Genomic DNA, 27,328 nt, shown 5'->3' with positions numbered 1-27,328 from the left:
GAGCCCCGGGGAGTGCACGGACGGCCGACGAGGCTCAGGGGGTTCGGGGATGGGGATGGGGGGGGGGGATCGGCCGGCCCACGGCTCAGCACCAGGCTGAAGCCCGGGGAACAGCAATACGCCGCTCCAGGGTCGCCGGCTGCACCCGCTTCCGGCGGGCGCACCACTTCCGGGAGGGGCCGTCCGCGGCGCCGCGGCGGACCGGAAGTCCGTCACGTCTCACGACCCGCCCCCTTCCGGAACTGACGCTCGGCGGGGTTGCCGGAAGAAGTGGCGAAGTTACTTTTCCTCCTTTTTTTTTTTTTTTTTTTCCTTTTGCCCCGTTGGGGTTCGAACCTAGGACTCGGCGTCCTCTGGACAAGCGCTCTACCTGCGAGCCAAGACCCCCGAAGTGACTTTTGGCGGGACGCAGTGGCGGTGGCGCATCAGGACCTGCGGGGCAGCCGAGCCCGGGGACCGAGGCAAGTGCACTGACGGGGAGGCGCGGGAAGAGCCGGGCCGGGCCCCCGCCGCGGTCCGCGCCGCCCCGCTCAGCCTCCGTCTCCTCGTTCCCTCCCTCTGCAGCTCCCGCCTCCCCTGGCTGTTGCTGGGGCACCGGGAGTAGGAGATCCCAGGAAAGACCGCCCGTGAGACCCCCGGCGCGCAGCCATGAGCCCCGCCTCCCGCTGGTGTTCGGAGAGGGGCGGGACCTGGAGCCAGGTGGGGGCGGGGCCTGAGGGAGAGGGGCGGGGCCCGGTGCTGGAGTGGGTGGGGTCTGAGGGAGGTGGGTGGGGCCTGGAGGGAGGTGAAGGCCGGGCCTGAGGGAAGTGGGGTGGGACCTGAGAGGGGGTAGATGTCAGAATGTATATTGAGGGGCGCAGATGGAGTTGGACAAGTGCAGGGCAGGCCTGTAGTGGGACTGAGGCGGATCCTGGGAGGAGTGGGCTGGGACTCGGAAGGAAAGATGGGAGGAGCTTACAGGGGGAGATGGGATCAGAATGGTAGGGGGCTTCCTCAGTAGATGGGAGATGGAGTCTTAGTGAGGGTATGAGGTGGCAAACTTCGGGGGAGGGGGTGCTGGACAACAATATGATTGAAAGAGAATGGTTAGTACTTGGGGAAGGTGAGCAGGTGGGGCTTGAAGGACAGGGCCTGGGGCAGGACCAGGGGTTAAAACTGAGCTGACCTGGAGCAAAAGGGGCCAGGCATTGTTGAAATGGTTTGGTGAGGGTCCCTGTTGGCTTAGAGTTGGGGGTGGGGGGGTTCTTTAATACTTAAAAAGAAGAAAGAAGAAAAAAAGTGTACAGGAGGTAAAGAGTAGTTCAGGTCCCCCCTCAGGACCGGCACAGGCCTGACCTGGCCTGACCCATGGGGTTGGGCCAACCACCCTAGAGTCTTAATCTCTGTATTCTGCAGGCTGCTCCGTGACCCCACCATGTCCTCCCCCACCACGAGTTCCCGGGACAAGCCCCTGCCTGGTGAGTGGCCCTCCTCCCCACTGGGCCCCCAGCACCTCCCAGTGACAAGAGAAACTCAGTGTTCCCTCCTTTGTGTCCTCTCTGTCCCAGGAAATGGCCCCCCTCAGCCCAGCACCTCCTCTTCTTCGCCAGCTATAAAGCAGGAGGGTCCTGAGCCATGGCCTGAGGGTCCAGTCCCCGATGTCCCAGGCACTGATGGGGCTGGCTCTGCCTGCACTGGGGGTGACGCAGAGCCCAAGGACAGGGGTATGAGAACCAGTGTGGGGCTCCAGAAAGGGCTCTGGGAAGGGAGATGGAGGGGCTGTATTTTGGCTTTCCTTCATTTCTCTGATGCTGACTAGTTTGATTCATTCTCTGGGGTCTGCTAACTGGCCCGGCCATCTCCCTCCTCCTGCCCTCTGTGCTCCGCTTCTTGCCTTGGGCGCTCTCCTCCTCGTCCCTGCGGCCCTGTCTCAGGGCTTTGTGCACCCATTGCAGTCATTGTAGAGGCAGAGGAGGAGCCTGAGCGCAAGCGGAAGAAGGGCCCAGCCCCGAAGATGCTGGGCCATGAGCTGTGCCGCGTGTGCGGGGACAAGGCCTCCGGCTTCCACTACAACGTGCTCAGTTGTGAAGGTTGTAAGGGCTTCTTCCGGCGCAGCGTGGTCCACGGCGGAGCCGGGCGCTATGCTTGCCGGGGCAGCGGCACCTGCCAGATGGATGCCTTCATGCGGCGCAAGTGCCAGTTGTGCCGACTGCGCAAGTGCAAGGAGGCTGGGATGCGGGAGCAGTGTGAGTACCCGGAGGATGTCTGTGTGCCGCATGGTGTGGGGCAGGGCTTGATGAACGGGGTGGGTGGGGAATGATGGTGAGTGCAGGGGCGGAGTTTAGAGGCAGGGATGCAGATGACCTGGGCTTCTACCCAGCCCGCTGTCTCCCACAGGCGTCCTCTCTGAAGAACAGATCCGGAAGAAGAAGATCCAGAAACAGCAGCAGCAACAGCAGCTGCCACCGGTGGAGCCGTCGGGCAGCAGCTGCCCGACCTCTGGGCCTGGGGCTTCACCTGGTGGGTCCGAGGCCGGCAGCCAGGGCTCTGGGGAAGGCGAGGGCGTCCAGTTAACCGCAGCACAGGAACTAATGATCCAGCAGTTGGTGGCTGCCCAGTTGCAGTGCAACAAACGCTCCTTCTCTGATCAGCCCAAAGTCACGGTACTGACCTTGCCACAGCCTCGGGGTTGCTGCCTTGTGGGCTAAAGTCAGGGAGGGGCCCAGTTCTTGAGAAAGTGCTCCGCTGGGGGAGGGAAGGGGGGAAGGGCCTGAGTGAGGACCCTCTCCCAGAGTACAGGGGTCCCAGGAGTAACCCAGGTCTCCTGTGTCTCAGCCCTGGCCCCTGGGTGCAGACCCTCAGTCCCGAGACGCTCGCCAACAGCGCTTTGCCCACTTCACGGAGCTGGCCATCATCTCAGTCCAGGAGATTGTAGACTTTGCCAAGCAGGTGCCTGGCTTCCTGCAGCTGGGCCGGGAGGACCAGATCGCACTCCTGAAGGCATCTACCATCGAGGTAACCACCGGGCTGCCCTCTCCCAAATGTACACGGAACTGTGGAGGTGGCTTAGGGCAGAGCCTGGCCAGAGTGCAGAGCTAGCTCAGACCTTCCCACTATGGGTGCGACATGCCACAGGCAGTGACCAGATCATAACAGGCTAGGATGAGCCTCCTGTGAGCCAGGGAGGGAAGGGGAAACTGAGCTGAGGCAGAGAATAATTGGGCTGGAGGTACCCACATCAGAGAACGTGTCCAGAAGCTGTTGAGAGACGTTCACATTTGAGCGAATGGCAGGTAGCAGCTAGTGAGTGCCAGCTAAACAGAACCACATGCCCCTGGTGTGGAATGGGAGGGGCACCCAAAGTTCTGTGTGGCAGAGGGGCAGGGGTTGATCCTGAGCAGAGGGAAAGCCCAGCCACTAAGGGACTGCCCTGAACTCCCCCCTCCACCAGATTATGCTGTTAGAAACGGCCCGGCGCTACAACCACGAGACGGAGTGCATCACCTTCCTGAAGGACTTCACTTACAGCAAGGACGACTTCCACCGCGCAGGTGCAAGGCTGCCAGGGGTCCTACGTCTCAGCCTGTGGCCTGCTGCACAGTGGGGCTGCATCAGCCCGGAGCTCTGCCACACTAGAGCATCTGGGTGGCAATTAGGAGCACTCCATTCTGTCCTAGGGCAAGCTGCTGGATCATCATCCCCCACTGGGAAGCTGTGTCGCTGTCTAGCACAGGGCCATCCAGGCAGACAGCAGTGCAGTTGGACCTGGGAGTGAGCCACATGGCTGGGCTTGTGCCCATCTTCATCGTTGGGGTTTTTCTTTTTTCTTTTTTTTTTTTTTGTCGGTCATGGGACTTGAACTCTAGGTCTGGGTGCTATGCCTCAGTTCTTTAGCTCAAGGTGAGCACTCTACCACTTGAGCCACAGCACCGCTTCCGGTTTTCTGAGTGATTTATTGGAGATAAGAGTCTCACGGACTTTCGTGCCTGGGCTGGCTTTGAACCATGATTTTCAGATCTCAGCCTCCTGAGTAGCTAGGATTATAGGCGTGAGCCACCGGCACCTGGCTTCCCTGAGCTTTTTTTTGATCATTAGCACTCTGCTATTCTGAGCCACAGCTCCACTTCCAATTTTCTAGCGGTTCACTGGAGATATGAGGCTCATGGACTTTCCTGCCTGGGCTTGCTTTGAACAGCAATCCTTAGATCTCAGCCTCCTGAGTAGCTAGGATTATAGGCATGAGCCACTAGCACCCAGCCTATCCTTAGGGTTTTCTCAGTAAGAAAAAGCCGCCCCCCCCATCCCTCCCATGTATGAAATATACACTTGATTGTGAGTCAGCTCTAGGATCCCTCCGGGTATCCCCCCACTAAATCTCCTCACAGTCTCCTAGCTGGGGAGAAACCTGTGTTTCTCATCTGTCCCCCAAAGTCCCGCAGACTGCCTTATCAGTTGTTACCCCAGGTCTGGGCACACAGGAGGGGCTCATTTCTGTTCGATGGCTGAGTGAGCCTGGGTTTTACCTCCAGAGTGGTGGGGCCTCTGCTTGGCCCTGTGCTCCTGCCTTCTCGAAGAGGCGGGAGGGATGAGACTGCAGGCAGGAGTGAGGTGGGTGGGGTGGGTGGAGGATGCGGCACACACCCTTGCCCTCATTCCACCACAACAGCAGGGTTTGTGGCACACTTGCTGTGTGCCAGGCACACCTACTGGCCCCAGTGACAAGAGGGACAGGATTCCTGTCAACGATGATGGGCCACTGGAGGCCCCGGGTGGGAAAGCCAGGGCCAGGTGCTGATGTGGCCTCACCCCCAACAGGCCTGCAGGTGGAGTTCATCAACCCCATATTTGAGTTCTCTCGGGCTATGCGTCGCTTGGGACTGGACGACGCCGAGTATGCTCTGCTCATCGCCATCAACATCTTCTCCGCAGACCGGCCCAACGTGCAGGAGCCACACCGCGTGGAGGAATTGCAGCAGCCCTATGTGGAGGCGCTGCTGTCCTACACGCGCATCAAGCGGCCGCAGGTATGACCACAGGCAGCCTAGACACTGCCCCCTAGTGGGCAGCCCGCAGGCACCAGGTAGGACACAGGGCTAGGCCAGGTGGGTCCATCCAGGGACCTGGCCAGCAGCTGCCCTCTGGTCCCGCCCTGCAGGACCAGCTCCGCTTCCCACGCATGCTGATGAAGCTGGTGAGCCTGCGCACGCTCAGCTCCGTCCACTCCGAGCAGGTCTTCGCCCTGCGGCTCCAGGACAAGAAGCTGCCGCCTCTGCTCTCAGAGATCTGGGACGTCCATGAGTAGGGGACCGGCCGCCCTGGCCCCCACCTCGCCTGCCTGCACTTCCTCCTCCTGGGTGGAAGGACCCAGGCCAGGCCTCCACCTTCAGTATGCATCCCACATGGGGTCCCAACCTTCCAAGTCTTCCAGGAGGAGTGATGGGTCACAGGTTCCCAACCTCTGACCTTTCCCAGCTGCCCTCCCCGCCAGCTTACACCTCAAGCCCACCATGCAGTGCACCTTGAACGGAGGGAGGGGGGCTCCTGGCACCCCCAGCCCAGGAGACAATAGCCCCCCTCCCTCTGTTCCTTTTATTTAATAAAAACTAAAAACCAGGAAATAAAACGAGTACCCATCGGCCTTGCACTGAGCAGAGGAGAGGAGTGGGTTTCCCTGGGTGTGGGTGACATCAGTCCCTGAGTCTTGAGTGTACAGGCTGGCAGCTGGGAACCTTGGTGACAAGACCCCCTCCCACCAGGTGGCCAGCCGGCAAGGGGACTGGGGGGGACTGGGTGGGAGGAGAGGAGGATGCCTGCAGTCGGCTGGCCTCCCAGGTGAGGGCCTAGGGGCCAGGGTGCAGAGTCCGCGGTGGTTCCCCTACAGGGGTGGGGGTCGGGGATGCACGGAGAGCCGGGCTGGACTCTAGAAGCCATGCTAGTCACAAATGACCACCTTATCCCAAGTGGCTGCCCCACACGGTTGTACCCCTGGGGGAAACTGAGGCTGAGAACCCTGGCGGGGAGGTCGTGCGTTCATTAGTCGGGTCAGGCTTCAAGGCAGTGCACACCGGAGAATTCTCCGGATCGCGGCCTGGACCCGAGGCGGTGGGGCGTGGAGGGTGTGCGGACGCGGGAAGGCGAGGAAGCCGGCGGGGGGGGGGGGGGGGGGGAGGGGGGGGAAGGGCGGGAGCGGGGAGAGGGTCTGAGGAGGGAGAAGGAAGTAAGGGGGCGGGACCGCGAACCGGAGGGCGGGGCGCGCGGGCCGGAGGGGCCGGCGCTGCTCCGCGGCGGGGCGTGGCCGTGGGGCGTCGCGAGGGGCGGGATCATATCCTAAATTAGGCATGGGCGGGACCTATCTCATCCGAGGGGCGTGGCCACGGCCCGTGGGCGTGGCGTCGTCCTGTTTTCCCGGCGCGACGTTCGGCCATTCTGGGCCTGCGCACGCTGGTGTCAGAGGTCGCGGCGGCGTACGCTGTGGCGGGAAACGCAGTTTGAAGCGGGTGAGTGGGGAAGGAGGGGCTTCGGGACTGCGGAGCTGGGGCGCAGGTCCGAGAGTTCTTTCGGAGCTGGGGGGGGTCACATGAGACGGAAGGGACTCGGGGGCGCGTGCGCGGCAGGGCAGGGGCGGGTGGTCTGCGCGGGAACAGTCGGTGCGTGCGGGGATGGAGGCGGCCCCTCCGCGTGCGGGCGGGGCCGGGGGCCGCACTGCGCTAGGAGCCAGCCGAGGCGGTGGGCAGCCGCGGGCAGCGGGCGGGTCGGACTGGGCCGCCTTCTACTTCATACCAGGAGAACCAAGTCGCCACGGTGGTCCGGACCGGCGCCCCCTGCTTCTCTAGCTGAAACGCCAGAGTCAGCTGCGGAGCAGCAACAGTCTGGAAGTCCGGAAAGAGCCGGGCAGAAGAGCCACTGGCAAGTGAAAAGGCCCTGAGGTAGGAAGGAAGCAGCTGTGCTGCAGCGGGAACTGGGGCGGGATGCACCGATGCACCTGCAGTTAGAGACCTGGTGGGGGCCTGGGTCCTGCCAGGCCGGTGAGCTGGAGCTGGTGCGGAGTGCAGATTGGCTTGTAGTCAAAGGTCCAGGACGTCTGTCTCCTGTTGTTTTGTGTTTGGTGTGCTGGAACTGGGGCTTGACTCTTGTGCTCTCATTCTGCTCTTTCCTCTGACAGCTCTCTACATCTTGAGCTATGCCTCTACTTTTGGCGTTTTCCTGCTTCACCGGACTTAAGAGTCATGGACTTTCCGAGCCTTGAACTATGATCTCAGCCTCCTTAGTAGCTAGGATTACAGGTGTGAGCCACTGTGCCTGACAATTTTTTTTTTTTTTTTTTTTTTGTATCCCAGGACCTTCCTGGGATCCTGCACCTCACATCATCATCACAGATTTTTCCTTTTCAGTTGTCACAGTGACAGTTGTATGTATGCCTAGCACAGCGGTGGCTAGGCTTCTATTTGGATTTGTTTCTGGGACTAGAATTGAGGTCTAGAATTGTATTTAGTAATACGAAGTGTGGAAACTGTAAGCACACCATCATGCCCAAGGCTTTACTTCCTGAGCGGTTCCTCTGCACGGGCTTCCACATCCGCACACATAGTGTTCCTCCTTCCTTTACACAGCTCCTTACTCCTGTGTTTTGTTTTGTTTTGGCCCAGGTCTTGGGTCTTGAACTCTGGGCTTGGGTGCTGTTTCTGAGCTTCTTTTGCTCTAGGCCACATCTCTGATGGTGTACTTTTGGTCAGGTCCCTTGTGGTAAAGTGGTTATGGTCAGTCTTTCTGCATTGATTGTGCAGGGACCGTAGGGAGCAGCTTAGAGCAAGGTTATACACAGTCTAGAGCAGGCGTGCGGGCTTTTCTGCTTTTCCTTCACTGGCTTGGCAAGAGCAGCTTTTTTCTTTTTCCTTTTTTTTTTGGTCAGTTGGGGGGCTTGAACTCGGCTTGGGCGCTGTCCCTGAGCCTCTTTGTGTTCAAGGCTAGTCCTCTACCACTTAAGCCACAGCACCACTTTTTTTTTGGGGGGGGGGGGCGGTGGTTAATTAGAGATAAGAGTTTCACAGTGACTTTTCTTCAAACTACAATCCTTTGATCTCAGTCTCCTGAGTAGCTAGGATTACAGGCATGAGCCACTGGCGCCCAGCTCCCAAAGCAGTTTTTAAGGCTCCCTCTCCCCCCCCTCGTTATAATCCTCCCTGAAAAGTAACTAAGCAGAAAAGTGCTGGGGGTGTGGCTCCTGGGGTAGATCTCTTGCCTAGCACACATGGGGTCCCGAGCTCCATCCCCAGTTCTGGTCCCCGTGGGTGTAGGTGGCTGTGAGGAAGACAGGAAGGGGGATCTGTCTGATCAGGACCCCAACGACTTGCCCAGCAGGATGGATGGCAAGCGGCGGCAAGGCCTGGGACCCGAGGTGCCCCCGAAGAAGGCACGAGGGGGCCTCTGGGACATGGATGAGCCCCCGCCATCCCAGTTTGAGGAGGACTTGGCGCTGCTGGAGGAGATGGAGGCGGAGCACAGGCTGCGGGAGCAGGAGGAAGAGCAGCTGCAGCAGGCCCTGGAGGGCACCCCAGATGGTGAGTTCTGGGCTGTGTTGTTCCCGCCCTTCCCCCAGTCCTCATCTGTCCCCATTGTGGCCTCAGGTGTCTTCAGTGAACTTCCACCCCATCCCCTGCTCCAAGTTGGAGTGGTTTGAGATGGGGTCTCACAATGTGGCCCCCATTGCTGTAAAACTCTTAGACTCCAGGGATCCTCTAACTAAGCCTTCTGAGTTGCTGGGCCCCACTGCTCTCCAATGTCCAGCTTTCTGAACTCCAGTCGCTCCTAAATCTCCCACCTGACCCATATCACCCCCTCCACCCGTAAATGGGGCTACTGCGGAGCCATGGGCGGCGGGGGAGGAGGGCAGTCACTTCTGGGGAGAACCATAATACCATGGAACCCTGCTCCCTGCCCCATGCAGGCCAGTCCCCGTCGACAGCTGTGGATCCCCGCTGGCTACGGCCCTCCCCACCCCCACTGGACCCTGAGACAGAGCCCCTCATCTTCCAGCAGCTGGAAATCGACCATTATGTGGGTGAGTTGGAGGAGGCAGTGTCAGGGCTGACCAGGGGCAGAGAGTAAGAAGCCAGGCCCCTGCCCCTGCTGCGCCGTGGGCACAGGTGGTGGTAGCCGGGGCAGCCTGCCAAGCCACTCCACTGGGGCCCATCTCTCCGGGTGCTCACGTTCGTGACGCCACACACATGCTGACAGCCAGTTTGACTATGGGATTTTTTTTTTCCTGTTTGTATTTTGGCAGTGCTGGGATTTGAAGTCAGAGGCTCATGCTCTGCACTAAAGCTACACTTCCCGCTCCTTTTTGCTTTAGCGACTCATCAAGTAACAGCTCCTGAATTTGCCCAGAGCCTCTGATAATTATACTCCTCTCTCCTTAGGTAGCTGTGACTATAGGCATACTTTACCATGTCCAGTTGGGTTTCTGAGATAAGGTCTCACCAAGCCTGGGCTGGGCTTGAATCAGAATCTTCTTTCTACTTCTAGGGCAACTGTGATTACAGGTGTGAGCCATCAAGTTTGGCCTCCAGTCAATGTGTTTCTGCTGCAGTACGCAGCCGGGGTGGACTAGCGCTCTGGTGGGGTAGGGGGGAGCCTAGTGGTTGCGGGCTTGGGAGTGGCTGGCTGCAGGAGTGGACCTCAGGCAACCTTCACAAGACCTGAAGGTTCCCTGCTTTGCTCTCTGACACCCCCCTCCAGGTCCAGCACGACCCCTGCCAGGGGGACCCCCACCCTCCCGCGGCTCCGTGCCTGTGCTCCGTGCCTTTGGGGTCACCGATGAGGGCGTGTCTGTGTGCTGCCATATCCATGGCTTCGCACCCTACTTCTATACCCCTGCACCTCCTGGTGAGTGTGCCCCTGACCTGGGGACCCCCCCCCTCCACCCCCTGTCCAGGCCTTGCAGGCCCTGGCTCTGACCAGCCTCTTCCATCCCAGGTTTTGGCACTGAGCATCTGAGTGAGCTGCAGCGAGAGCTGAGCACGGCCATCAGCCGGGACCAGCGCGGGGGCGCGCAGCTCACCGGGCCCCCCGTGCTGGCCGTGGAGCTGTGCTCCCGGGAGAGTGAGTGTGGGGTCCTCCAGCTCGGGCCCCTGCGGGGACGGGGGTAGGGGGGTAACGTGCTGGCTGGTGCCAACTTCCCGTTATCCACAGGCATGTTCGGGTACCACGGACACGGCCCCTCCCCATTCCTGCGCATCACCCTGGCCCTGCCCCGCCTCGTGGCACCTGCCCGCCGCCTCCTGGAGCAGGGCGTCCGTGTGCCAGGCCTGGGCACCCCCAGCTTTGCGCCCTATGAGGCCAACGTGGACTTTGAGATTCGGTGTGGCCCTGGCCCCTGCCCACCCCTCTTACCCCCCCCCCCATGTCCATCTCTCCACTGACCTGATGCCCGCCCTCCAGGTTCATGGTAGACACAGACATTGTCGGCTGCAACTGGCTGGAGCTCCCACCTGGGAAGTACTTCCTGCGGCCTACCGAGAAGGTAGGGGTCTCCCTCGAAGGGGGCTGCACCCCAGAACCCCTGCTGTCACTAACATGCACCCCCCCCCAGGCCACCTTGTGTCAGCTAGAAGCCGATGTGCTGTGGACAGATGTGGTGAGCCACCCCCCCGAGGGGCCGTGGCAGCGCCTCGCGCCCCTGCGCGTGCTCAGCTTTGACATCGAGTGTGCGGGCCGCAAAGGTCTGCTCCCCTCCCCTCCCCTTCCCTCCCCTCTCCTCCCTTCCCCTCCTGTCAGTGGGCAGATTCAGCCCAGGGGGACTGCCAGTGCAAAGGCCCTGCACTCTCCTGGCCTGTGTGGCTGGCATGGAAGGAGCAGGGGTGGTGGGAGGGACGGAGCCATAGATGGACGGAGGGGGCTAGACATGCAGCCACCTAGGGCGTTGTGAGGGAGAGGCAGCAGTCAGGCCCTTGCACCCCTTTTCTGCCTCCCCTCCTCTGCAGGCATCTTCCCTGAGCCTGAGCGGGACCCCGTGATCCAGATCTGCTCCCTGGGCCTGCGCTGGGGTGAGGCGGAACCCTTCCTTCGCCTGGCGCTCACCCTGCGGCCCTGCGCCCCCATCCTGGGTGCCAAGGTGCAAAGCTACGAGCGCGAAGAGGACCTGCTGCAGGTGACACCCCTTCTGTCTCCGATACCCAGCCAGGCCATGGGGTGCTGAGAGGGCTTCGGGAACACTGGACATTGCTTTCTGGGGCAGAAAGCTAAGCTGATGCTTCACGCTTTGCCCCCAGGCCTGGGCCACCTTCGTCCGCAACATGGACCCCGATGTTATCACGGGCTACAACATTCAGAACTTCGACCTCCCCTACCTCATCTCAAGGGCCCAGACCCTCAAGGTGAGGCCTGTGCTGGTGGACAGGCTCCCAGTGCCTGTGGATCAGTGAATCTGTGCCCCAAGTCCTGGCCAGCCCAAGTCCTGGCCAGCCCTGCCCTGCTCAAAGTCCCCTTGGGACAGGAGGGCGTTGTCACTAGATGGAAAAGTCCTTGTGTCAGAAGTCTGGCCCTTAGCACGCAGGGGTTCCATAAGCCATTGTGTCCAGTCCTAGCCCTAGAACTGCTAGCAAGAACTGGGTGAGGTATATTCTTGTAATCCCAGTGTGCAGGAACTAGGAAGCAGGATTGAATTGATCCAGGGTGGGAATTCACCATCCTTCACCCCCTCCCCGCCTTGCCGGAATGAACTAGATCTGTTCCTGGGGGGCGGAGGGGGGAGTGTCACGGTGTCTGCCCCAGCAGGCCTCACTCTTGACCCACATCTGGTCATCTGCTTGTCTTTCACATATCTTTCCTCAGCCTATCTATCACACTTGGCCCTTTCTCCTTCTTTTCTTTGTGGCAGCATTGGGAAGGTGACTCTGGCAGAGTGCTTGCCTCGCATGCAGGAAGCCCTGGGTTCGATTCCTCAGTGCCACATACACAGAAAATGCTGGAAGTGGCACTGTGGCTCAAGTGGTAAAGTGCTAGCCTTGAGCAAAAGAAGCTCAGGGACAGTGCCTAGGCCCTGAGCTCAAGCCCCAACACTAGCAAAAATAATAGTAAAGAAAAAGTTAAACTTGGCCTCCAGCTTGCTGCGCAGGTGCTCTACCATTTTAGTTGTAAACTTTTATTTTCTTTCTTTTTATTTTCTTATTTATTTTATTGGTCACGGGGTTTGAACTTGGGGCCTGGCCTCTCTGAGCTCTTTTGTTCAAGGCTAGCACTCTGCCACTTCTGGTTTTCTGGTGGTTAATTGGAGATAAGAGTCTTATAAACTTTGTGCCTGGGCCGGTGTGTGCCCAAGCCACAGTGTCCCACCAGCCTGCAGCTGCTGGTGCTCAGCTCTCATCCACTTACCCACCTGAGCACCCCTCATCCATAGCTCCCCATCACACCTGGGCGCCTCTTTTGTCCCTGGCCTCCACCCCACTCCAGCCCAGCTGCCTGGATGCACCACCCAGCAGCCGCTGCACTGGGGCCCTCTCTCCACCCTGTGCCCTGGCACTGCCAGCATTGCCCAGCCCCGCGTCCCTCCAGGTGCAGTCCTTCTCCTTGCTGGGCCGCGTGGCTGGCCTCCGCTCCAACATCCGGGACTCCTCATTCCAGTCAAGGCAGATGGGCAGGCGGGACAGCAAGGTGGTCAGCATGGTGGGCCGTGTGCAGATGGACATGCTGCAGGTGTGGGGCATGGTGGGGGTGGAGGGGCAGGGCGAGGGTGGGGGGCGCCCACTTGGCCTGTGCCCGGCAATGGCGTTGTTGCTCACCTAGGTGCTGCTCCGGGAGTACAAGCTGCGTTCCTACACACTCAACGCCGTGAGCTTCCACTTCCTGGGTGAGCAGAAGGAGGACGTGCAGCACAGCATCATTACTGACCTACAGGTGCCCGCCCCCACCTCTCACCTGCCCACCCCTGACCTTGAGCCTGACCTTGACCCCAACCTCTGACCTTTTACCTTGATCTCAGTCTCTGTATTCCCTGATGGCAATCTCCCCTGACCTCACCTCCAAGACGTCTTGCACCCCAAAGTCTTGACCTTGACATCTCCCTAACCCTCCTGACCTCTGGACCTCGCTTTGACCTGCCTCCACCTCACCTGACTCCTTGACCTCAGTGCCACCATCTTGCCCTGACCGCTGCCTTCCCGACCTCTGTCCCAGCCTCCCCCACTTCCATCCCCACCCACGTCCTCCCAGCCCCGCGTGACCGTGCTGCCCTGCTGTGTGTCTGCAGAATGGGAACGAGCAGACGCGCCGGCGGCTGGCCGTGTACTGCCTGAAGGACGCCTTCCTGCCGCTGCGGCTGCTCGAGCGGCTCATGGTGCTGGTGAATGCTGTGGAGATGGCGCGCGTCACCGGTGTGCCCCTGGGCTACCTGCTCAGCCGGGGCCAGCAGGTCAAGGTCGTGTCCCAGCTGCTGCGGCAGGTGAGGGGCGCGGCCGGGGCACTGGGGCGGCCGTCCCTGCCGCGCGTCCCCGCGCCCCTCACCGCCTGTGCCCCCAGGCGCGGTGTCAGGGGCTGCTGATGCCCGTGGTGAAGACGGAGGGCGGCGAGGACTACACGGGGGCCACCGTCATCGAACCCCTCAAAGGGTGAGGCCCCGGGATGAGACCAGGGGGCCGTGAGCGGGACGCCTCAGCCCTGACCCTGCCCGGCCTCCCCAGGTACTACGACGTGCCCATCGCCACCCTGGACTTCTCCTCGCTGTACCCATCCATCATGATGGCCCACAACCTGTGCTACACCACACTCCTGCGGCCTGGGGCTGCGCAGAAGCTTGGGTACGGCTCCCCTGCTGCAAGCCTGGCAGGCCCAGAAAGAGTGCGGGTGACGGGGAGGATGGGTACCCCAACAACACCCAACCAGCTGCCCACCTCCTCCCCAGCCTGGCTGCAGACCAGTTCATCAGGACGCCCACTGGGGATGAGTTCGTGAAGGCGTCTGTGCGGAAGGGGCTGCTGCCCCAGATCCTCGAGAACCTGCTCAGCGCCCGCAAGAGGTGGGCGGGGCCCCCACCCTTGCCCGGCCAAGCCCATGGAGGCCTGGTCCTGCCTCACCGCAGCCGCCTGTGCGCCTGCCTGTGCGCGCTAGGCCTCATACTGCGCATAGCTCCCCCGCCATATGTGGCATATGTGGCACCACAGCCAGTACCCAGAAGCCGGGGCGCTGCAGCCTTCACCCCGCCTTTCCCCGCTCCTAGGGCCAAGGCTGAGTTGGCTCAGGAGACAGATCCGCTGCGCCGGCAGGTCCTGGACGGGCGGCAGCTGGCACTGAAAGTGAGCGCCAACTCCGTGTACGGCTTCACCGGGGCCCAGGTGGGCAAGTTGCCGTGCCTGGAGATCTCACAGGTGAGCCCTGCCACCCCAGAGGGAAGGAGAGCACGGGCTGCTCAGTGTCCCCCCACCTCTGGGCCTGGGCTGTGTGGGTTCATCCAGTATCTGAGCATGGGCTGTGCGGGGGGGGTCACCCCACCTCTGGGCATCTGGTGTAAGGCTGCTAGGGAGGCCCAAGCTCTTGGCCGGTTGTTCCAACAAAGACATTGAGCTTGTGTTGTGGGTCAGGCTTTGCTCTACACCCCAGGGGGACAAGAGTGACCAAACAGCTGTGTCCTGGCGAGGCTCCCTTGGAATGGAGCGGGACACTCATGACAACAGGACTTGCTCAGGGCAGGCGGTGGAGTGGACAGAGGGCGAGACTGAGCAGCAGGATTGGCTGCAGTTGTCATGGGAAGCGTATACAGCTTTGTGAGCAGTTAGGAATTATGCACAACCGGGCGCTGGTGGCTCACGCCTGTAATCCTAGCTACTCAGGAGGCTGAGATGTGAGGATCACAGTTCAAAGCCAGCCCGGGAAGGAAAGTCTGTGAGACTCTTTTTTTTTTTTTGCTGGTCATGGAGCTTGAACTATGGGCCTGGGCACTGTTCTGAGCTCTTCAGCTCAAAGCTAGCACTTTACCACTTGAGCCATAGCACCCACTTCCAGCTTTTTCTGTGTATGTGGTACTGAGGAATCGAACCCAGGGCCTCATGCATGCAAGGCAAGCACTCTACCACTGAGCCACCTTCCCAGCCCTGTGAGACTCTTATCTCCAGTTAACCACCAGAAAACCAGTAGTGCCATGGCTCAAGTGGTAGAGCTCTCGTCTTGAGCTGAAGAGCACAAGGACAGCACCCAGGCCCAGAGTTCAAGCCCCACAATTGACCAAAAAAAAAAAAAGAATTATTAAAACATAGCCACAGCGAAGAGGCTGCCAGTCACATAGCCTCGGTCTTCTGGGTCCATCCCATGGGCAGTGCCAGGGCCTGACCATGGTGAGCACATGCTGAGTCCCCATTCCCAGCCCAGCCAGGTTGAGGGCGCAGTGGCACCAGCTATGTCCCTGGGGAGAGCACTCCCCCCTTGGATGCCCCTCAACGGTTGTTGGGGGGAGACACCTGTCCATCTCAGTCCATTGCTGTCTCGTAGCCTCTCCCTATTTCTGTCCCAAGCAAGTAGAGGACGAGGGGCGGATAACAAAATACTGAATCACTCAAGGAACAGACAGGAAAGAAGAAGGGACATGAGTGGAAGCGGAGGAGGGGCCACGCCACGTGGATGTGAGCACGTGTGTCAGCATGCCACATGGGTGTGAGCTAATGAGATGACCGGCGCAGGGAGCAAACGGGAGAGCTGCTCTCCTGTTGGGAATCCCAGCGCCCCGCGCCCCACCCCTGCCTCCTGCTCCTCTCGCGTGAAGTGAGGAGAGTGGCCGCCGATGGAGCAGCAGCCATGTCAGTGCATGCACAGGACCCCACCCCCACCCCCCCTCCCCAACAGAGTGTCACCGGCTTCGGACGGCAGATGATTGAGAAGACCAAGCAGCTGGTGGAGTCCAAGTACACCATGGACAATGGCTACAGCGCCAATGCCAAGGTGAGGACCCCCGCCCTGGGCAAGGAGCTGGCCTGTATCCCCCTCGCCTGCTCCGCTGGGGGGCACCTGCCTAGGTGGGGGGGGTGGACCCAGTCGGTCACGTGTGTCCCTCCAGGTGGTGTACGGCGACACGGACTCAGTCATGTGCCGGTTCGGCGTGTCCTCAGTGGCGGAAGCCATGGCCCTGGGGCGTGAGGCCGCTGACTGGGTATCCGGTCACTTCCCATCCCCCATCCGGCTGGAGTTTGAGAAGGTTTGTTCCTGACCGCTGGGCGGCCATGTGGGCCTGGCCAGTTTGGGGTCATCTAGTTCTTGGGTATTCTCAAGGTTTGAGTCTGCAGTAGTATGGGGTCCCCTGGTCTGCCCGAGCTCTGGGAGGCCCCACTACTCAAGGCCTGTCCGTGTTAGGGTGCCCTGGGTGCCCCTTCTTCAGCACTGGGGGCTGGGATTGGGAAATGCTCCTCTGGGATTTGAAGGACAAGGACAGAAATGGCGGTTTGAAGAGCCCACCATGGTGCCTCTGCATGGGTGTTTGGGGGCCCTGGCCACAGCTCACCCTGGCCCTGGCCTCCTTTGTGGGGTGCCAGGGCTCCCAGCTCCACATCCCCTCAGCCTGCTGTCTCCCCAGGCCACCCTAAGTGGGGGACTATCCTGAGGTCTGTTTTGCTGGGTTTCGGGGTTCCCTCACCGCCTTCATCCTGCATCTGAGGAGCGGTTGTTGCCTTGCGTGAGGGGCTTCTCAGGAGTGAGGGGGGACCTGCAGTCTCAGGGGTCCCCAACCTGAACCCCTCCCAGGTCTATTTCCCCTACCTGCTCATCAGCAAGAAGCGCTATGCGGGTCTGCTCTTCTCCTCGCGCCCCGACGCCCACGACCGCATGGACTGCAAGGGCCTGGAGGCTGTGCGCAGGGACAACTGCCCCCTGGTGGCCAACCTCGTCACTGCCTCCCTGCGCCGCCTGCTCGTGGACAGGTGTGTCCCACATGCGTCATCACCACCCTCCCCCCTCCCCATCCAGCTTCCTCCCTCAGACACAGGTCCAGGCCCCAACCTCCTCTCTCACACTCAGGGGTCTGAGCTGCAGCTACCATCATCCGGTGGGGACAATGAGTTCAGGTCCTGACACTTGCAGTGTGTGGCTGCCGCCCTGCCCCTCCCCCCCCCCCCAGCTTATCCCACAGCCCAGCCTGGCTCTGGACAGCTCTGATGTCGCCCCCCCCCCCCCCCCAGAGACCCTGAGGGTGCCGTAGCCCATGCCAAGGACGTCATCTCGGACCTGCTGTGCAACCGCATCGACATCTCACAGCTGGTCATCACCAAGGAGCTGACCCGTGCTACGGCCGACTATGCGGGAAAGCAGGCCCACGTGGAGCTGGCTGAGAGGTGCAGGGAAGGGGGGACCTCGGCCTCCAGCCTCCAGTCCTGGCAGCTGTGCTCGCCACAGCCCACAGCCATGCCCACTCTCCTGCAGGATGAGGAAGCGCGACCCTGGGAGCGCGCCCAGCCTGGGGGACCGCGTCCCCTACGTCATCATCGGTGCAGCCAAGGGCGTGGCCGCCTACATGAAGTCTGAGGTGAGCCCACCCGCCCTTCTCCCCCTACCCCCCCCCCCGTGGCCCCTGCCCCTCGTGACCTCTGATCCCTGCAGGACCCCCTGTTCGTGCTGGAGCACAGCCTGCCCATCGACACGCAGTACTACCTGGAGCAGCAGCTGGCCAAGCCGCTCACGCGCATCTTCGAGCCCATCCTGGGCGAGGGCCGCGCTGAGGCCGTGCTGCTGCGTGCGTGAGGGGATACTGAAGGGGGAGGGGCACTAGGGGTTACTGAAAGGAGAAGCGGGTCCCTCATGTCCCACCCTTGTGCAGGGGGCGACCACACACGCTGCAAGACGGTGCTCACCGGCAAGGTGGGCGGCCTCCTGGCCTTCGCCACGCGGCGGGTTTGCTGCATCGGCTGCCGCACGGTGCTCAGCCATCAGGGTGAGACCTCGGCCCGCGCCCTCCTCGGGGTCCCTGCCCGCCCTGGGGTTCCCCAGGGGAGTTTTCCCCCCCGTACACACTCGCACCCTTGTTCTCCAGCCTGCAGGGACTTTTCAGAGGCCGGGCAGGGAAGGGCAGGGGGGGGGGGGCAGCCCTGCTCAGCCCCAGTCACCCCCAAATCACCCAACCCCCCCTACCCCAGGAGCTGTGTGCAAGTTTTGCCAGCCCCGAGAGTCAGAGCTGTATCAGAAGGAGGTGAGGGGCACCACTGGGGCGCAGGGGTGGGGTGGAGGGGTGGGGGGGCGCTCAGCTGTGCTCAACCGGGCTGTCCCCAGGTGTCACACCTGAATGCCCTGGAGGAGCGCTTTTCCCGTCTCTGGACGCAGTGCCAGCGCTGCCAGGGCAGCCTGCACGAGGACGTCATCTGCACCAGGTGCACCCCGCCCCCTGCTATCCCCCCAGGACCCTGGCTGCACAGCCCGCACGGCAGGGTGGGCCCCGGGCCTGCAGGAAATGGCTCCCCCCCCCTTGCCACAACCCCAGGGTGGGGCCGGCTTTCCCCAGGGAACGGGTGGGCGGGGCGGGTTCCCACGCCAGGTGACAGGTGATATACGGCCATCTCAGAGCCCAGAGTGCCCGCTGTTATCTGCCCCCTTCCCCCCTGGGCAAACAGCCCCCTCCCCTCGGGGTGGGCAGCTGGCAGGGGCCAAAGTCCTGGGAACCGCCCGGCCCTGCCCCATGCCCCCAGGCCCAGCCTGACCGCCATCATCACCCCCACAGCCGGGACTGCCCCATCTTCTACATGCGCAAGAAGGTGCGCAAGGACCTGGAGGAGCAGGAGCAGCTGCTGCGCCGCTTCGGGCCGCCCGGGCCTGAGGCCTGGTGACCCACTGCTGCTTGGGCCGGGGGAATAAAGCTCACATCTCTCGCTACGGGCTGTGTCGTGCATGGTCTCTGGGGGGAACGTGGTCCAGCATCATTAGCCCAGGCCCCCCTGCCCCCCCCTACTGGGGCTCCTAGGCTCCCCTTGGGCCTGTAGGCCTGGTATGCCTGTTCCCCTACTGCCTTTCTGGGGGGGCAGTGGCCACTGCTGTACCAGGTGCTCACTTGATTTTTCCAAGCCCTGGGGCAGCCCCGGCCCCCCAAGCTTCCATTCCATGCCATCCCCAGGGGACCCCACCCACCGCCTGCCACCTCCCACCCACAGAGCTTTCCACCTCCCGTGATGATGGTCGGCCTTAGCCGGGGATCCCCATTGCCCTGGCCAGACCCCTGCCATTCCCCCATGAGCCATCCCCTCCCCCTCCCCTCCATGGTCAGCTTCAGTCCGTCCTCCCCCGCCCCCCCCATGGTGCTTGTGCAGACCCCTGTCCCCCTCCCCGGTTCTCATGGTCAGCTCCAGTGCCCATGCAGACCTCCACTGTTCCCACACTCCCGGTCCTCATGGTCAGCTAGGTCCCCCAGACACACCCCAGCCCCATGTCTCCGTCAGACATCACCCACTGCAGCCTGGCAAACACTTCCTCAGCACACCCAATGCCTACACCCCTCCCAGCACCCCTCAGGGCCAGCCCCCCCCATCCCCACCTCCAAACATGGAGATCCCCAAATCCTGAGGGCCCCCAGGCCCGCCCGCCTGCTGTGGGGCGAGGGGTTGTGCAATCCCGACCCCTCCCCTCGGGGATTTTTGAGGAGGCCCTGCACCCTTGCCCCTCCCCCGGGGCTGGGCCAGGGCATATATAGGGGTGCTGCTGTGGCTGCAGTACAGGCAGCCAGCACCCCGCACCGCACCGCCATGCTTGCCCTGGAGGCTACACAGTAAGTGGGCACCCCTGTACCACCCTGCACCCTGGCCCCCACCCTGCGCTGCCCCCTGCCCTGCCCACCAACTCCCGTGCCTGTGCCGGTGCAGGTGGCACGTGGAGCAGAGGTCCGCACCCGCCCCAGGGCCTCCAGGTCCCCGAAGGTCAGGCTCTTTGGGCACCTCCTGTCACCTCATCTTTCTGGCCTTGGCTCCCGGGCCATGGCTTGGCTTCCCCTCGTCCTGCCCTGCACCACATACTCCAAGCCTTCCATCCCTGCCTCCCTCCTCTCCTGACTCCCCTCTGACCCCAGGGGGCGACCAGGCCCCTCCACTCCCCACCCCCCCTGCAGGCTTCCGGGGCTGGGGGCCATAGGTCCCTGGGGGACTTTCTCCCCCGCACTTTCCCCTGCACCCGGGGTGTCTATGCAAATCCCGGGATGGGGGACATTTGCCTGGCCCCACCCCTGCCTGGGGAGGGGGCAGGGTGTCACAGGGCCCAGCAGACAGTGGAGCTGCGAGGTCACAGCTGCGGCCTCTGCTCCCAGGTGTCCGACCATGCCCCTGCGCCTCTCCCCAGCCAGGCTCGACCCGCCACACTTCAGCTGCCTGGTGAGTCGGCGGGCCCCCTGGGATCGGAAGGGGTGGGGGACCCACAAGGCCCGCTGTGACTTTTCTTAGCGAAAGCCCTTACTCTCTGCCTCAGTTTCCCTTCCCCAGATCTCCACCCACCCCTCACCCCCCAACCACAGACCTATTTCTGACATCTTCCTCTGGCCGCTTTAACAACTACCCCACATTCGACCAGGGGATTGATCCCTCCCAACCTTTTGTTCCACTGTTTGCATTTTGTATTTTTGTTTTATTTTGTCTGACTGGGATTTGAACTCAGGGCCTTCCACTTGTTAGACAGGCGCTCTACTGTGGAGCCACACACCTAAGCTTTTGTTACTTTACAGATAAGGTCTCAGATTTATGCCCTGACTGGACTATAATCCTGTTGACACTTCCCACACAGCTGGGACAACAGGCGTGTACCACTCTGCCCAGCTTTGATTGGTTAAGATAGGGTCTCGTGAAGAAAAAAAAATAATAAAGATAGGGTCACACAAACTTTTTGTTCAAGCTGGCCTTGAGCCATGAACCTCCTGAGCTCTGCCTCCCAAGTAGCTTGGATTACAGGCAAGGAACCACCACTATGCCTGGCTAAATGTTTCTCTTCTATAACATTTTAGACCAACACCCTTGAACCGCAACCTGTTCCAAGAAATAAGACTTCCTTGTTTGTGGCTGACAGAAACCCACTTTGAATTTTGTTGGTTTTTTTTTTTTTTTTTTTTTTTTTTTTGAGACAGCGTCTGTGAAGCCTCTGCTGGCCTGGAATTTATAATCCTCCTGCCTCTGCCTCCCCAGTGCTGAGATTACAGGCCTGCACTACTATACCTGCTTTCCTTGATTTTTAGAAGTTCAAGTTTGACCCATTCACCCATTTGTGTCACCTCTTCCAGATCTAGATCTAGAACATTCCCTGGCGTACCTTCCCAGATAGTCCCACTCTCAGTAGTTTACACCATTGACTCATGATGTCGTTTTTGCCCTTTTTGTGATTCCCACAGTGGATGTTGAGACAGTTCCAGTTGGGTTACTGACCCTTTTTCCTTACTGCATAGTACTACTCCTTGTGCGCACAGCCGTGTTTGTTTATTGGTCTTCCTCTTGAAAGCTGCCTGGGCTGCTCCTGCTCTCAGATGATGAACAATACTGTTCTTGCCTGGGCCAGCTCTGTGGACGTAGATGTTCAGTTCTTCTGTCCAAAGAAAGAGGCGAGGGCTGGGCTCAGCTTCAGCCTGAATTTCCACCCGCCTTCAGTGGCTGAAGGCGCATGCAATCCGTAGGATACCAGAGCGCAAATGGAGATGGGTTAAAGGGGCACTGAGGGTCCCCCCGATACCCACTTACCTCCTCTTACCCTTTACTTCCCCATCACAGCCAGGGGAGGCTGGGGACCTCAGCCACAGCAACTCCCCGGCTCCCCGAGGGCCAGCCCTGGCAGGAACTGTCTGTGTGGCCCTTTCATGCTTGTGTCTCTGGGTCTCCCCATAGCCCTATCTCTATGGTTTAGAGTCAGTCTCTCTCTCTGCCTCTGTCTCTGTCTCCCTCTCCTTCCCTTCCCTCCCCCCTTGGTTTCTGTCTTTCTTCCTCTCTCTCTCTCTCTGTGTGTGTGTGTGTGTGTGTGTGTGTGTGTGTGTGTGTGTGTGTGTGTGTGTGTGTGTGTGTGTGTGTGTGTGTGTGTGTGTGTGTGTGTGTGTGTGTGTTTGGGACAGGGTCTCCCTGTCCCAGCCTCTACAGTGCTGGGATTATAGGCGTACAGCACTATGCTCATCTCCTGATCCTCCTCCTCTGCCTGTTTCCTTCTAGCTTCTCCCCTGGATGGGCCATAGTGTCTTCTCCCAGGCTGTGGGTAGGTGGGAGGGGTGCTCCAAACCTGGGATGACTTTCTTCCCACTCACCCCGGCAGTACCCAGACAGCATCTTCTATGACTTGGATAGTTGCAAACATACCAACTACCCCGAAGCAGAAGGAGTCCCTGGTGAGTGACCCCCTGGGCACCGGGCCCATTTCACAGCTGGGGAGTTGAGGCCCAGGGGAAGTGTTACCCACCCAGAAGAGCGGGGGGGGGGGTGTAGGGGGGGGTGGAAGGGACGGGACGTGGGCCCCCACACCTCCTCCCCTTTCTTTTCCCACCTTCTGTTCCCCATGCAAATCCTGGGGTGAGAAATTTGCACGGCCACAATGGCTCCTGTGTGTGGGGTGCTGGCTGGCTCAGGCTCAGGCCTCCCCACCCCTCACTCCTTTTTCCCAGACCCTTCGTGGGGCTGGACTGAGGCTCCACCTGCCCCTGCCACCCCCTATGAAGCCCTCGACCCAGCAGTGGCCGCCTTTGGCCACCCCCAGGCTGTCCAGCTGTGCTACGGCCCCTCTGCCTACAGCCCAGTGGGGAGCCTCGACTCCATCCCCAGCCTGGAGGCCCCAGGGCCCGGCCTCCCCACCTACCCTCCAGAGGACTTCGCCAGCCAGGTGAGTGTCTGGGAGAAAATCCAAACACACAGGCTCACACTGCAATCCTAGCTACTTGGGAGGAAGGGACCTGGAGGATCACGGTTTGAGGCCAGCTGGACAGGAAAGTTTGGGAGTCCCTATCTCAACAGAAAAATCAGGGCATGGTGTGTATGCCTGTCAGTCTATTTACGGTGGAAAACACAAAGAGCAATCTAGCTGCCTGGGCAAAAATAACCAGAGCAAAAAGGGCTGGGGGTGTGAGTGTCTGCTTAGCAAGTACCAAGCCCTGAGTTCAAATCCCATAATGACAAAAGAAGAAGAAGAAGAAAAAGCTGGCCAGTTGAAGGAGCCAAACACATCAGTCAGCAAACCTGTGCCCACAGTCACCCCTCACATTCTGTCACAGCTCTGTGAAGTCACACCCCAACATTACTCCAGGCACCCATGGAGGCACAGAATGGCTTTCTCTGCAGGCCTGTATCCGGGGGGACTCCTGGCCACAATGCCTGGGTCCCTACTATGAGCAAAGAGAAGGCAGAGCTGGGCATGGTGGCACACACCTGTAATGCCAGCCCTTGGGAGATAGAAATGGGAGGATCACAAATATGAAGCCAGCTGGGCTATATATGAGATGTCTTTAAAAAAAAAAAAAAAAAGGCCGGGCACTGGTGGCTCATGCCTGTAGGCCTAACTATTCAGGAGGCTGAGATCTGAGGATCGCAATTCGAAGCCATCCAGGGAAGGAACATTCAAGAGAATCTTATTTCCAATGAACCACCAAAAAGCCAGAGGTAGAGCCATGACTCAAATGGCAGAGCACCAGCCTTGAGTAAAAACCACTCAAGAGCCAACGCCCAGGCCCTGAGTTCAAGCCCCAGAACCAACACACCAAAAATAAGAAAACAGAGACCAGATTCAGGAGGGCACAGGGGAGGAGGAGGGAGAGGGAGGGGGAGGGAGGGAGAGAAGGGATCCCCAGAAGTTCAGGTATCCCTGGCCTTCTGCAGACCCCTGGCCCCCTGGCCTACGCCCCGTACCCCAGCCCTGTGCTATCTGAGGAGGAAGATTTGCTGCTGGTCAGCCCTGCCTTGGAGGTGTCAGACAGCGAGTCAGACGAGGCCCTCATGGCCGGCCCCGAGGGAAGAGGATCTGAGGCAGGTGTGTGGGGATCTGGGGATGTCGGGGACCCCAACTCGAGGTGGGGGAGCGGGAGCCTGTGTATAGTCCTGCTGTGGAGCCAGTGCCTGGATCAACATCTACTGGCTGGGTGACTTGCGCAAATGTCCCAACCTCTCTGGGCCTTGCTTTCCAATGTGGCCTGGGTGCTGAATATCCAAGGTGGTAAGGGGATAATCTGTGTCTGTGGGGGTAGCCATGGGGACAGGGGCCACAGGGCGGGCACTCTGTGTGGACATGCACACGGCAGTAGCAAAAGGAGTCTCAAGGTCTGCCCCAACTTTTGCTTCTAAGCCAGGAATGGTGGGGCTCACCTGTAGTCCCAGCTTTTTAGGAGGCAGAGAACAAGAAGGTTGGGGGCTAGCAAGGCAAAATTAATAAGATCCTGTCTCTAAAACAGAGTCAAAACCGAAGGGCTGGGGCTGGGACGCAAGTGGTAGCTTGTCTGTGGAAGAGGCCGCAGGTTCAAATCCCAGTACTGATCATCTTCCTAGTGCCTATGTGTCTGGTGCATTAGCTTTCTGGCTATTTTCCCGTTGGTCCTGTTTTCCAATTGCAAATGTCACGGTCACCGACTGTCACTGTCAGCCCTTGCTCTCCCAGGCTGCCAGAAAGAAATTAATATTATCTGTATGTGTGCTGGGCCTGGGGTTTGAACTTGAGTCCTGGACACCATCCCTGAGCTTATTCTACACAAGGCTGGTGCTCTACCACTTGCAGTGCACCTCCACGTCTGTTTTTTGACTAGTTAATTGGAGCCCCCCCCCACCTCACTCTAGGGGCGCGCAAGAAGGTCCGGCTGTACCAGTTTCTGCTGGGGCTGCTGACCCGTGGCGACATGCGTGAGTGCGTGTGGTGGGTGGAGCCTGGCGCGGGCGTCTTCCAGTTCTCATCCAAGCACAAGGAGCTGCTGGCGCGGCGCTGGGGGCAGCAGAAGGGCAACCGCAAGCGCATGACCTACCAGAAGCTGGCACGCGCGCTGCGCAACTACGCCAAGACCGGCGAGATCCGCAAGGTCAAGCGCAAGCTCACCTACCAGTTCGACAGCGCCCTGCTGCCCCCCTCACGCCGGGCCTGAACCCCACTGGAGTCCGGGGAGGGGTGGGCCTGGGGAGGGGCCCTGGCTGGACCCCTCCGGAGACAGCTGAGCATCTGTGGACCCCCACATGTAAGGACCACCACCCCCGAGCCCTGCCCAGGGCCTGCTGGGATTCACACGCAGGGTTGGGTCACAGGCTCCGTGAACCACTCTAAGGCTTCCTGGGGATCCCCCTGGTGATATCTGGGGTCCCCCCAGCTCCAGCCAGGCACCCACCACATCCCTCACCAGTACCTCCCATCTCAGTACCCCACAGAGGCTGCCAGGGGAGGGGGGTGAGATCCAAAGCGGCCTGGTTATGCCCGGGGGTCTTCGGGGAGCCTTTGGAGGACTCAGCTCTGTCTACCTGTGACTTGTCACATCTGCCCCCCACCTGGCCCCCCATCATTTGCCACCTGTGAGATCCTCATTCTGCTTCACCTTTCCCAAATCTGGAATGTTCTGGTGGCATCCAGGGGTCCCCTCTGCTCTCTGTGGGTCCTGTCTGAAATGACCCCATCAGGCCTGGGTGCGGTGGATCTCTGTCTGGGCCCCTCTGGGGTCCACTTGTCCAATTTGGGATGCTGTTACCTCCAAGGCCCACCTCGTGCCCCCAGTAAAAACCAGTGCAAAGCCTTGCACTGTCAGGCCATTCCAGGGGTGACCTCCTCCGTGACACGCACAGGGAGACCCCAGCTACTGAGCTGATTTCTGGATGCCGATGCCCCTCCCAGGCCATTTCCCACCAGAGGTGAAGCTAGCTCACCCCCTCCCTACCACCTGGGCAAAGTCAGTCCCTGGAGGTTTTTGTTTTTTTTTCCTTCACTGAAACTTGGTGTGTGGGGTGAGGGGGACAAATGATCATGATCAGCCAACCTGACAGCCGAGAGAGGTTTTGCTCAACTCCAGTTTCTAGCTTCCCCTGATGATCATGGGCCATGGCGTCTGGAGCAGGGCTGTGCCCCCCTGTCCCATTTCCTGCCCTGACTGACTCCCACCCCAGCTGCCTGTTTGGCCCCCACCATTTCTGCTTCAATCCAGCCGTTGCTGAAGCCAGTGTGAACTTAGAGGCCTCTTGGGGGGCCCCAGGGAGTCAGAAGTCCACGACTGGGGGCTGCAGGGGGCTGATCTCAGCTGGTCCTTCTGAGGAAGGGAACGAGGAGGGCCTCCAAAAGCCATGGAGCTATATTGAGCCCCGAGGGTGGCCCTGCGGAGGAGGAAGGAACGCCATGGACCCAACGGGGACAGGCCCACGTGTGGGCACAGTGTGGCAGGTGGCCCAGCCCCGGGCTGGGGCGTCCCTCGAGAGAAGGGGGAAAAGGAGGGGCGTGCAAATCAAATGTCTTCTTTTCAAAGATATGCCCTACAGAACCTGACATCTTCGTCCTACACGTGAAATAAAGGGAACTAAACCACGTATCCCCGCAGCCTTTTCTCAGGACCGCAGCCCTCCACTGGACCCCATGTGACAGAAAGGGGGTCAGTGACACCCCAAGATCAGAGGCCATGCCAGATACGCCTGGCTGTACCCAAATAGGTCTAGAGATGAAAGATCGAGATTGAGTCTGTCTGGCTTTGTTCCCCACCCTGGCCTGGGTTTTCCGCCTTTCCCTGCTTTGGGGCTGCGTGTCCTCTGGGCTGGAGGTTGGAAGGGCGCTGTGGAATTCTGCCTGGCGACTTATGACGTCATGCTAACGCGGACTCCTGATTGGCTTATGGAAGTTTCCGCTTTTGGGGAACCGGGGGAGAAAAAGGGAGGGTTGGGGGGTGGAGTCAGAAGAAAAAGGAGGAACTTGGTGCTCACTGACACTGGGTCCCTCACACGGGTGTGTCCGCCTGGACCCCAGTCCTTCACACCCTGCCCCTCCTTTGACACCTCGTCCTCCTGGGCGAGACCGTACCTGGCTGCCGGCCACGCCCACCATAGAACACGCCCACCACAAGCCACGCCCCCCAGCAGCCCGGCGTTCAGAAGTCACCGGTCGGCCTGCTGGGAAGGGCGCCCGGCCGGGTCGGGCAGCGCTCCAAGGCCTTCCCGGCTTCCCCCTCCCCTCCTCGCCGGGCCCCCTCCGGGGGCCGGGGGCACCGCCTGGCGCCATCCCCCGGGAGGGCAGGCGGCGGTGACCCCAGGCCTCGGGGGGTCTGCCCACCCTGGGGGGGGGCGCCGGGCCTCGGGGGTCCCTTTGACCCTCTGGGGCTCAGATCCGCCCCCCGACCCCCCACGGCCGTCCTGCCTACGCCGGGAAACCGGACCCTCCCTCCGGGCTCGGGTTCCCGAAAATTCCTGACTTGCAGATACTAAGAATGGCTTTCCAGACCTGTCTCTCCCCGCCC

General features: G+C 60.6%; 3 protein-coding genes across 5 annotated transcripts; all 3 read left to right on the top strand.

Annotated features, from left to right (window-relative positions):
- Positions 1-244: 244 nt before the first annotated feature.
- On the top strand, positions 245-5,597 carry Nr1h2 (nuclear receptor subfamily 1 group H member 2). Of its 2 annotated transcripts, none has more exons than XM_070000900.1 (10): positions 245-461; positions 565-699; positions 1,396-1,457; positions 1,548-1,703; positions 1,935-2,225; positions 2,377-2,642; positions 2,815-2,994; positions 3,431-3,530; positions 4,909-5,003; positions 5,135-5,597. In XM_070000900.1, the coding sequence occupies exons 3-10, from the start codon at positions 1,415-1,417 to the stop codon at positions 5,279-5,281; spliced, it is 1,278 nt and encodes a 425-aa protein (XP_069857001.1). In that variant the 5' UTR covers positions 245-461; positions 565-699; positions 1,396-1,414; the 3' UTR covers positions 5,282-5,597. The 2 variants fall into 2 exon arrangements, with proteins under 2 accessions (XP_069857001.1, XP_069857000.1); XM_070000899.1 differs by having other exon boundaries at positions 4,795-5,003.
- An 802-nt stretch (positions 5,598-6,399) lies between these two features.
- On the top strand, positions 6,400-18,801 carry Pold1 (DNA polymerase delta 1, catalytic subunit). Its single transcript, XM_070000895.1, has 28 exons — positions 6,400-6,476; positions 6,763-6,905; positions 8,338-8,537; positions 8,924-9,037; positions 9,715-9,861; positions 9,952-10,077; positions 10,168-10,336; positions 10,417-10,498; positions 10,568-10,697; positions 10,959-11,125; positions 11,247-11,351; positions 12,529-12,669; positions 12,760-12,870; positions 13,223-13,414; positions 13,492-13,580; positions 13,653-13,769; positions 13,874-13,987; positions 14,189-14,336; positions 15,805-15,900; positions 16,016-16,153; positions 16,696-16,871; positions 17,130-17,282; positions 17,371-17,473; positions 17,548-17,680; positions 17,765-17,878; positions 18,081-18,133; positions 18,214-18,311; positions 18,659-18,801. The coding sequence occupies exons 3-28, from the start codon at positions 8,339-8,341 to the stop codon at positions 18,762-18,764; spliced, it is 3,321 nt and encodes a 1,106-aa protein (XP_069856996.1). The 5' UTR covers positions 6,400-6,476; positions 6,763-6,905; position 8,338; the 3' UTR covers positions 18,765-18,801.
- Positions 18,802-19,655: 854 nt separating this feature from the next.
- On the top strand, positions 19,656-26,413 carry Spib (Spi-B transcription factor). Of its 2 annotated transcripts, XM_070000896.1 has the most exons (7): positions 19,659-19,696; positions 19,791-19,844; positions 20,228-20,291; positions 22,198-22,270; positions 22,544-22,758; positions 23,748-23,898; positions 24,696-26,413. In XM_070000896.1, exons 1-7 carry the CDS (start codon positions 19,674-19,676, stop codon positions 24,992-24,994), a joined length of 879 nt encoding a protein of 292 aa, XP_069856997.1. In that variant the 5' UTR covers positions 19,659-19,673; the 3' UTR covers positions 24,995-26,413. The 2 variants fall into 2 exon arrangements, with proteins under 2 accessions (XP_069856999.1, XP_069856997.1); XM_070000898.1 differs by lacking the exon at positions 19,791-19,844 and having other exon boundaries at positions 19,656-19,696.
- The last annotated feature ends 915 nt before the right edge of the window (positions 26,414-27,328 follow it).

Source organism: Dipodomys merriami, unplaced genomic scaffold (genome assembly GCF_024711535.1).
Source record: "Dipodomys merriami isolate MVZ:Mamm:240054 unplaced genomic scaffold, mDipMer1.0.p SCAF_57, whole genome shotgun sequence".
NCBI classification, from domain to species: Eukaryota; Metazoa; Chordata; class Mammalia; order Rodentia; family Heteromyidae; genus Dipodomys; species Dipodomys merriami.
The sequence above is the reverse complement of the archived record's forward strand: the minus strand, read 5'-3'. Positions and strand labels throughout refer to the sequence as shown.